The sequence below is a fragment of the Akebia trifoliata genome, chromosome 14 (assembly GCF_017979445.1).
Source record: "Akebia trifoliata isolate Shusen 1 chromosome 14, ASM1797944v1, whole genome shotgun sequence".
In the NCBI taxonomy this organism is placed as follows: Eukaryota; Viridiplantae; Streptophyta; class Magnoliopsida; order Ranunculales; family Lardizabalaceae; genus Akebia; species Akebia trifoliata.
Window position 1 is genome coordinate 12,784,280 of NC_141388.1, and position 10,517 is coordinate 12,794,796.

The 10,517-nt window shown below is 31.5% G+C and overlaps 1 protein-coding gene across 5 annotated transcripts; it reads right to left on the bottom strand.

The window, feature by feature from the left end:
• Positions 1-346: 346 nt before the first annotated feature.
• Positions 347-8,281, bottom strand: LOC147386337 (phospholipid-transporting ATPase C887.12-like). 5 transcript variants are annotated; one of them, XM_086423919.1, is made up of 10 exons: positions 7,694-8,281; positions 7,394-7,497; positions 5,754-5,810; positions 3,597-3,662; positions 3,044-3,093; positions 2,115-2,154; positions 1,892-1,930; positions 1,707-1,770; positions 1,492-1,602; positions 347-1,367 (listed from the first exon to the last, which is right to left on the bottom strand). In XM_086423919.1, exons 3-10 carry the CDS (start codon positions 5,756-5,758, stop codon positions 1,011-1,013), a joined length of 732 nt encoding a protein of 243 aa, XP_086280045.1. In that variant the 5' UTR covers positions 5,759-5,810; positions 7,394-7,497; positions 7,694-8,281; the 3' UTR covers positions 347-1,010. The 5 variants fall into 5 exon arrangements, with proteins under 5 accessions (XP_086280045.1, XP_086280044.1, XP_086280046.1 ...); XM_086423918.1 differs by having other exon boundaries at positions 1,892-1,935; positions 2,114-2,154; XM_086423920.1 differs by lacking the exons at positions 3,044-3,093; positions 5,754-5,810 and having other exon boundaries at positions 1,892-1,935; positions 2,114-2,154.
• Between the last annotated feature and the right edge of the window lie 2,236 nt (positions 8,282-10,517).

The following is a 10,517-nucleotide window of genomic DNA, read 5'->3' on the forward strand; positions in this document are numbered from 1 at the left end:
ATAGGCCAAGACCCCAAGTCCATTAGGTCCACTTTGATCGTAGCACCCAGGTTGACTAAGGCGACATGATCATGTTGGTGAGTCAAGCCTCGAAATTTGTGCAGAAGCATTGCGGTTGAATATCATTCATATTGAATTAGGATTTTTGAATTATTGTAATTCTGGAAGGTTTTCGAACCCTAGAAACCCTAATTTGATTTCCATAAATAGGAAACCAGACTAGAGTTACAGAGATATCTAGAGTTTTAGTAGTTTTATTTCTTATTTTTGTTTTTAGCTTTTGCTTAAAAAAGAAGTTGTAGTCAAAGAAATTCTATCGATTTCAAAATCAAAAAGCAATAAACACTACAAAATATGAGGTATTTAGGGGCGGTTTTAAACTGCCTCCAATTTCGATTAAACCGCCTCCAATATATTTAAGGGCGGTTTAGTCAAACCGCCCACTATAGTGGCGTCGCTGATTCCTTTTAGTGGCCGACTAAGGGCGGTTTTAAAACCGCCTCTAAATAATGATTTAAGGGCGTTTTTTATATTTTTAGAGGCTATTTGAAAACCGCCTCTAATAATAATAATTTAATGGCTGTTTTAAACCGCCTCCAAAGAATATGATTTAAGGGCGGTTCTTATATTTTAGAGACTATTTGAAAACCGGCTTTAATAATAATAATTTAAGGACAATTTTAAAACCGCCTCTAAAGACTATGATTTAAGGGCGGTTCTTATACTTTAGAGGCAGTTTAAAAACCGCCCCTAATAATAAATTTAGTTTAAAAAAAAACAACATTAGAGGCAGTGCAAAACCACCTCTAATGTTGTAATAAAAATTTAATAAAATATTAATTCCAAAACAAATTCTGCAAAAAGCATAGGAGAATAATAGAACCCAATTCAGTATAAATACTTGTATTTTATAATAATAACTGTGCTATAACAAAATAAAATAAAGTGTCGTGAGAGTTTAAGTAAACCAAAAAAAAATAAAAAAAATTACAATAGTAAAGTAAAATGTGTCAAGGAGAAAGTAGAGTAAATGGGAGGAAATGAGATGCTAAAGAGAACAAAGATGTAGATAATGAAAAAAAGGAGTGGAGATAAATATAAGAGAGGATACATGTATTAGAGAAGGCTTGAATAGGACGACTTCCTGAAGTTTTCATCAGTAATAGGAGAACTCTAAGACAAGACGTGTCAAATCCAAGAAAAAGATTATAGAGGTATAAGAAAATAGAAAATGTAACAACCTGCATTCCCTCAACACCACTAATGCCAACTCCAATCTCGGTTTCTTGAAGCATGCCGACATCATTTGCCCCATCACCAATTGGTAGTGTTGTTTTACCGGTTCTCATTTTTACCAATCTTGTAACCTGCATATTTTCTACATTTCTTCAATTTCTTTTTTATGTAAACAAAAGAAACCATCGATCTAGAGGAACTTCAGAAATTAATTTTCAAAAAATACCCAAATAAACATGAAGAGGTTTCACATACAAGCGCTTTTTGTTTAGGTGAAGAACGACAGCAAATAACATATTCACAATCAATTGCAAGCTCCAGAAAAGAGTTCTCCAGATTAGCAGTGACAAGAAAATCAAGCCAGGGCTGCAAGGATAAAAGAGAAGTCCGTATAAAAGAGGAACTTGAGCCAGCAGAAGTAATTCTTCATTTAGCATGAAATCTAAGGATCTACTATTCAAGTAACCCACCTGTACATTTGCAGCCAGTGGCTGGCAATATCCAAAGCGAGTAGTGAAGAAAATCAAGTCAGGGCTGCAAAAAGAATCACATTGAAATGCTCAGAAACAAGGGCATACTCTAATTCAAAACAAATTATGTAAGCGTCAGGACAAACCATCATCCTCATAAAAGCCTTGCAAGACTTGATCTATACCTGTAACATTGGGAGAGGATTACAAGTAGACAAGCAGTGCTGACCGTGAGAACAAAAAAAAAAAAATACTAACTGAGATGGGTGAATGAAGATTCTAGAGTATTGAACTCTTGATTCACAAAAAATATAAAAACAGATAAGGATGTAATAGAAATGGAAAATCCTAAGCAAAAAAAAAAAAATGAAGTTCTGTGAGCAGCCAAAAAGTTTGATGGAAGAGCACCTGTCTGTTACCATGTCCAAAACAACACCAAAAGTTGAAACTGCATGATATCAAAGAGGTCAGACATTTTACTATTTATTCATGTCAGCCTATGTTCTATAGAAGTCCATAATTGTAACAACAAATATATGATAGAACACATGCACATCAGAGATAACACAAAGATAGCCGATAAAGACATGTCAATAACTTTTCAATTGAAGGATCTCAAGTAAGTGAGCTTGTGCTCCCCTAAGATCTAAGATCTAAGGAAAAAATTAAAATTAAATAAAAACTACCTTTCATCGCCATTTCTAGTACCCTATCCCATCTGATTAGTGTCAGCAACATGAACCCCATTTTCAATTACAAGCTAATTAGTAACATACTCTACTGACTCGAGAGCTAAATTACAAACTAAATTTTTAATCAAGCTTTCGACATCTTCACTTAATTCAATTCTGCCATTTCAGATTGAAACACATATGATATTCCACTAGAGAAATACGGCCCAATACCCCTTCAATTGTTCATTTTATGTTATCTAGAGTAAGACCACATTCCTTGATTACAAGAATGGGATGCATGTCACATATCACTTAGTCATGCCCAAACATTTATGCTTAAGTATATTTATAAAGCATAAAAGAAACTGTGAATATGAAAATCAACTATGAGCATTAGATTTAGTACAATGCATTCTCCAAGTACTTTAATTCCCCTGATGTCCTCTTCACTTCCCACTTTTTACTTCAAATTTTCATAAACAAGAAAGGCTACAAAATCAAGCTTAGCCGGAGGGCATAGCACAAATGAATTTAATTATCCAATGAAGAAGCTATTTTATATTAACACAACATATTACTAGCACAAACGAATGCAGTAACACTCAAGCTTTGATGGTAAACAACTAATATTCCTAGTTATGATATGGATAAATTCAACTGCACCTTGATTGAACTTTCTAGCAAACCAACCGTCCAAGCCATCATAGACAAAACTGCAACCACAGATTCTATCAGCTATTATTCGCAGTTCTACAAGCAGTTAAGGTAATAGAGTTCAAGATTTCAAGGAAATTATAATGAAGTAATAATTATCTGATAAAATAAAGAATAGAGAACAACTTTTTGTCGTAAAAGCATCGTGCAAATGCAACACAGTTCATAAGAATTCTTATGTATCCTACATCCCCATGCAAGAAGAAATCATTCATGAAGATCTCATGTGTAATATAAGAAAGAAACAAAGAATACAAATAGAGAGATTAATCAAAATTCAAAATATTCTATCAAAATTTAATCTAGAGAGAATTGTCCCAAATTAGACTATAGTAAAAAACAAAATGAACAAGCTATCCTCCTCATAGTGGACAGTCAGAAATTTAGAGACCACAATTTAAAAAGATAAAAATTCATAACATGCTTGTCACATGCCAAACAAAATATAACCTAGAAGAACCAATCTATTTTATGGATGATAGTGAGTGTAGCTCTTAACTACCTTTGAAAGAGATGATGATCATCAAATATATGGAGTATTCCCCTTATTGTTCCAGAGACAAGATAACTGTACCAAAGATTTGAAAGAGACCATTTACTTTTTGATAAACTAAAAATGCATAAAAATCTTACCTAAGAGTAACCACACATCATTCTAGCATTAAAAAAATATAAATAACTTACTATCAAGCCTATTATATGGCACAATTATATAGGTCTATTTCATAAATGGCATGCTTTCTTAGGCATTTGTTATCGCTTGCAAAGAGAAATCACTTTATTGGTATAAATTAGGAATTCAAAGGAGGTTGGGAAGAAAAGATCTAAAATAAAGTAGTACTTACAAAACTTTAGAAAGGCTTATGTATCAATTGATCCAGGCTTCGCATCAAACTGGGACTCCTCGAATGACCCATTGAGATGGGAAAATCATTGCTCAAAAATATTCCAGAGTTTTCAAATTATTACTCTATTGTATCATGTTTGGATATTGGATTATATCTAGGGCTACCAATGGATCAGATTAGATTCCAAATCTTACCTATTCTAATAAGAATCCAATCCAATTGGAAAACCTATCGAATCCAATTGGTTCTAGATCAACCATGTCATCATCCAAAAGGAGTTTGATACAATTAAATGTGAGAAAGTACGTAAATTATATAGATAAATTTACTCCTAGGACAGATAGTTATAAAATTGAGTTTGGAGAAACAAAAAATCTGATAATTCGAGTTTAAGGGTTTTTTCCTCAGAACCTGCCAACTTTAAGGCAAGGTGCATACTGCCCCTGCAACCACAATTCATTTCCACCATAATCATAAGCCAATCACAAAGAGCATGAGAAATGCATAATAGTAAGACAGTCTCAATGACGAACTTGTAACATTTTGCTTGTGGCTACACCACAGTACTTTTTTATGCATAAAAAATCTAAGACTATACCACAGTATGTCTCAAGTAAAAATACCAAACCAAAACCTCACATGTCTACAAGGACGATATCAACAAGAATATCAGACATCTATAATTTGAAGAAAATACTCATCGAAAGAGGAAGGTATCCAAGACCCCCAAAATAAGTCAAGCCAAACTAGAGAATATAGGAGGTAACCTAAGCAAGGATGAAGAATGCATCCCAATCAAATTAAAAGGAAACATTTTGTCCAAGACAAAGTTAACTTTTGTTTATTTATTTATAAATAAAAATTATATGACTAGCTTAGGAACACCCCCCCCCCCCCCACCCCCACCCCCACCCCTATAGGGAAGTCCTAAAAAGGAAGAGAATTTGAAAATCTTGTTCTAGATGACCCCATAACAAATTTGAAAGATTGCTTGTACAACCTGAATATAAGAAAAATGTAACTCAAAGAAAACTCGAGAATGAGACTGTTATTGAAGAACGTTTCGACATGGATTTGTAAATTATTACTGAAATATATAGAACATAGAAAAGATAACACATCTTTAGTTGAGTTAAATATATATTAAGAAAAAAATGTAGAACAAAAAGAAAAATAAGATTACCTCCATTAATCTAGTGTGAATGATTGAAACCTTTAAAGAATAGTATACTCAAGAGGAAAAGCTAAGTCTCAACGGAAAAAAAAAAAAAAAGAGCTTAAAGGGTGACACAACTAAATGGAAACCATGTATCATGTGTTGGTTGCATACACGTGTAAATTTCAGACTTCGAATAAAAACAATGGATCATGAGAAATCCAGAGTTATATGCTAATAATAAACAAGTAATGAACGTTCAATTTTATTAGAAGTGGTTAGAAGAATGTGATCAGATAAATAGATTATATTTAAAAACAAATAAACATAATAGGATAGCAGAAAAAAAGGCAAGGAAGAAATTCTATAAGAGTCAAATTGGGCCTATGAGGGTCAGATTGGACTTGAAACTGATTTGATAAGCATCAAGTATATAACACAAACGATGAAGCATGAATACGTTAAAGTTGTTGTCCAATTGGCTTCCACCAAATCAGACCCAACATAATCCCGTGTTTGGATTTCATGGCCATGGGAAAAGTAATTGTAATTTTGAAATCAAATATAAAACATTCAGACAAAATCTTCTTTGAGCATAATAAATGAGGTAAATAATTGATCAATCATGGTCATAATGTGAAAAGAAATGACTTACCACATAAATCACCTTCATACACAGAGGCTTCATTTGTTTACATGCTCTGCCCTAGGTCTAAAATGTAATAAACAAATTAGAATTTTGCAACAAATTTACTACTCATAGATCATAAAATTGACAATAAATAACATTTAGAAGAAATTGTTGATGATCTACCTATTTTTGTTAGATCTATAGGTAGTGAAGAATCAACAAAAAGTAAAGAACAAAATAAGAATTTTAGATTCTTTGCAGAGTGAACTCTTTTGAAGCTTAAAAAAATCCAAATGAACAATTAATAGAATTATAAGAGAAAGAGTTCTCTCATAACTCCATAAATAAGACAAGAAAGACACACAAGAGAGATACCCATTATCCATTAATTGTACAATTGAAGTAAATATTTCTATTTTCCTCAGCAAATAATCCATTACCCATTAATGATCCTCTTAAAAAATTAACCAAAAATATCTTATTCTTTTTTATTTTTTCAAAAAGAACATGTAACTCTAGGCAATGTAATAGAAAACAAGGGCAAAAACCGAGTCTCCAAGTCTTTCAATGTAGAAATATGTGATTGATGGAAATAGAAACCCTATTGAACAAGTGCTTCAGAGTTACCATTGAACACAGGATACAATTGCCCAAAACCATCAAATTTCCATTAGAAACAGAAATTCCAGTTCCAAGCAGTTGCAAATGCATTTCTAATCAAATCAGTAAGAATACTTCATTGAAAATTTGGTCAATATAACAATTAATACAATTTTCTTGGAAAATATAGAAGTATTGGGGACATTTTCAATGAAACCATGGAGAGTGATAGAACAAGCATGAAAACACACTCAGAAGTAAAACTAAAATAAACAACCATTTGGAGTGTAGAAATTAAGATAAATAGCATTCCACTACACACCGATGCCTACATTTGAGAGCCTGACAGCCAGGACTATATTTTTCATGAAAATGAAAATCGTTTATCTCGCATCAACTATCTATACATGATTATAATAAACACTTGCTTATGTGTGCTTGCTATTAAGTAAGAAAGTAGGTTATTGACATATCCAACTAATTAGTGCATGAATGAAGTATGTGTATGTTTATAGACATGTGCTGAAATACTTCGAATGCATCAAAATAGGATGATGTATGGGTACCTAATCAGTTGTAATTCTCTTCTATCAATGAATAATTATTATTGAGTAATTTACAAGTCCTTTATGCAAGTAATTTATAATTTTTTCTGTTATTCTTATAAATTTTATCAATAATTTTAGTATACATTTTCAGACAATCCTACCATGTCTTAAGCAAAAGTATAACTATGGAAAGTGTTGAGTTTGTTTAACATTGAGAAAATTACAATGAAGTTGTTCTAACTTCAAAACAAAATTTCCAAAATAGAATTTCTAAAACATTGGCCACAGAAAACTCAATAGCTTAAGGATGCTCGAGAAGACTCAAATCTTTGGAACAACCCAAACTCAAAGTTTTCTAACTTATATGCAAGACCAATTACAAGATGGATCACATAGGGTATTTTTATCATAATTGACTTATTCACAAAACATTCATTTGAATTTCAAAAGAACAAAAATCTAAAGAGCATCAAAACAACATCAAAATCAGAACAAATGAGCTGTTCTTAAATGTACCTCTCCTTTCCTGAAGAGAGAAGCCTGAGAAGCTATGTAAATCTAGTTACTGTTATCTTCAAAATCCTTAGTGTACACAACAAGCAAAGGAAGCCCTGAATTCTCTGCAAATATATAAAAATAGATAGATAGAGAGAGAGAGAGAGAGAGAGAGAGAGAGAGAGAGAGAACATTAGTGAAACCCTAGATAAGATCTTGGGGTTTTCGAATTCGTTTTGTAAGAGGAAAAATGTGATTCTGAATTGAAAAATCCGATTAGATCCCAAAATAAACTAATAAAGGAAGTAAGAGAACCCTAACCTTATTTTCAATCCAAAAATCCAAAAATTTCTTCAGCAAGAAAGTGTGAGAGTGAGAGATCGATAGCGAGAGAGTGCGAGAATGGGTTTAGGGCTCAGGAGCAAGAGATGGTTGAAGACGATTGAAGATAAGAAATTTTGCGATTTTAAAAACGCTATTCAAAGGAGCCTCGTTTCTTCCATATCGCCTATCTCGACGTTTAAAGAAAAACTCCTCAGATTTTTTCCATTAAAATATTTCTTCTTTCCCTTAACCTTAAGCTGCTCCTCAGTCTTCAATGGCATCGTTTCGTTTCTTCTTTTCCTTAAGCTGCTCCTCAGTCTTTAATGGCGTTTCCAACGAAACTGCCTCCATACTTCGTACTTCAATGGCGTTTCCGACAAAATCGCCTCCAAAGCCCCTTTCATTTTCTTATCCCGACCCTTCAACAAACCGCCGGTGCGAAAATGCCTCTAATCAATCTACCTCTTTTTTCTTCCACAGCGGTTTCCGATGAAACAGCCTCCAAAAGCCCGTTTCATTTTCTTATCGTGACCCTTCAATAAAACCGCCCAAAATAAGAGCCTCTAAAGGCCCTAATTTTTGTAGTGAAAGAAGACTCTTTTTTCTATCATCTCTACTCTCTCACTTTCATGTTTTCTTTCTTTTATTTTTGTTTTATTGTTCTCACAATGACTATTGACTCAACTCTTCATTAGATCGGTTGAGGAAGCTTGAGCAAGATCTTGTTAACTTATTTTTATTGTTCCTATATCTATACTTTATTTTTTATTCTAAAAATCCTTTGGAAAAACTTATCGATTAGGATGTTGATTGTTTTAACTATTTTGATGGTTTATACTTTGATCAATTCAAGATAAACCATACTTTACAAAGAATCTTTAATATTTTTCTTATAATTTTGACTTATCCATTAATCACATATATTTGGAATTCCTTCGTAATATAACTGATTGATATTCCGATCTACACACATTAACTTTGTTTAGTGGATCGAGATAAATAGAGGACATCTAAAAATTGTTAACAGAACTTGCGATGGTAGATCAAACCAGTCTACAGTTCTTTATAGTATTTTAAATACTTTATTTTAGTATTTTATTTTAGATAATCTATTCTTGAAAACTATTTTTAATCGATTACGTAAACTTGAGTTGGATTTGGAGTAAAAAGAATATCGGATTAATGTTGTCTTTGTTTGTCAAGGTAACTTTGTTATTTATTTTTAATAGATAATCTACACCGAACATTTATGACGTGGATAAATGTCGATTGATATGAGATGTTTAATTGATGTACGTACACATTTGGGTTGTAATTATAATTATATTTTTTTGGAATGATAAATACTCGATATGATATGGCAATTGACATGCAATTGGATATATGAATTTTAATTATATAAGTATTTCTCTACAAGATTTTTTTTTCATAAATCAAATTTTTAGGAGAAACTCTGTCAAAATTATTTAGAAGAAATTCACATCGTATTTAAGCTTTGAAGATCTTGATTTTGATTTTTTTTTTCATTCCACCTTCGAGATTTGAAAAAATCTAGATCCTAAATCGGGGGCGTGACACACATAATATGGTTATTTCGCGAGACGTTTGAGATTTTTCATCCTAAGGTACTTTGGTGCATTCTTCTTCAATCAGGTTTTTTTACCAATTCGTTATGCTAATGCTAAAATATTAATTTTCAAACCTCATTAATATCATAATCCACTCACCATTAATGAATTCTTCTCCAATAAATGACATAAAAATTAACACATAATTTTTCTTACATCAAGCAAAGATGCCCAAGAAACTTAAAAAAAGATATCATCATTATAACTAAAAGATCAAGAAAAAGTATAAGTCTGCACCTACCTTATATTTTGGTCTAAAAATGAAATATATTTTAGACCTTGATTAGATGAATAACTGTCGTGTTTCGTCCGAGAACAAATAACTTTATTGGATAAAGTTTCAGGGACATCTTTGATGGTATTTTCTAACAAATAATGGTATTTCTCTATATATTTTGGAGTGATGTGAGATGAGTACGAATTTTGGGAGATGTCTAAGGTTTTTGAAAACTTCAAAAGTTTTTTCTTCTCTAATCCCCCACTAGTAGCCTAGGTTCCCAACAAACCAGTATTGCCTTGATCCTATAATTTGCACTCATTTAAATTAAAATACTTCATATTTTATAATGGCTATTGATTATTAATTTTTGAGCCACATGGAAATATCTAAAAGTTCAATGTAATCGCCCAATAAGATTAAAACTCGTCACATTTTGGATAAATAGAAATAGGATCTATGTAATAGAAAACAACACGTGGCATAAAAAAATTTTACAAATTCAAAATTATCAAATTTATAGGATAAACATAAATTAACCACCCATTTTTCTTTTCCATAATTCCAAAATAATTTCAAATTCAAAAAATAATATTTTGGATCACATTTTGACTTTTGAAAATTTTAGACGAAAATACCACTTTTTAAAATTTCTCAATTTTTAACTAATAAGGCCATCAATGTCATCATGTTATTTTTAAAACTTCATTACATGATATATCATGATAAAATATAAGATTAATAAAAAAATAAATTATATAAAAAAATAAAGAAGTCATAAAAAATATATGAAAGGCAAGATAGTCTAAAAATTTTCGATCTCCTAAAATTTTAAAAATCTGATATGTTTTGTAAATTATATTCTAACTATGTTTTATATATTTACCAAAGTGATATTTTAACATTTGGGTGCTCAATAATACAAATTACTCGAATAGAAATGGGATTACTTCCCTAATATGAATAAATTCTTATT

Bases quoted from the DNA above. Each gene is read 5' to 3' on its own strand.
- LOC147386337 (XM_086423918.1), bottom strand. The intron at 2,155-3,043 runs GTGCAGTTGAAT...GATATCATGCAG, and splicing joins TGCTAGAAAGTTCAATCAAG to TTTCAACTTTTGGTGTTGTT. The intron at 1,368-1,491 runs GTATGTGAAACC...GAAAATATGCAG, and splicing joins CACCTAAACAAAAAGCGCTT to GTTACAAGATTGGTAAAAAT.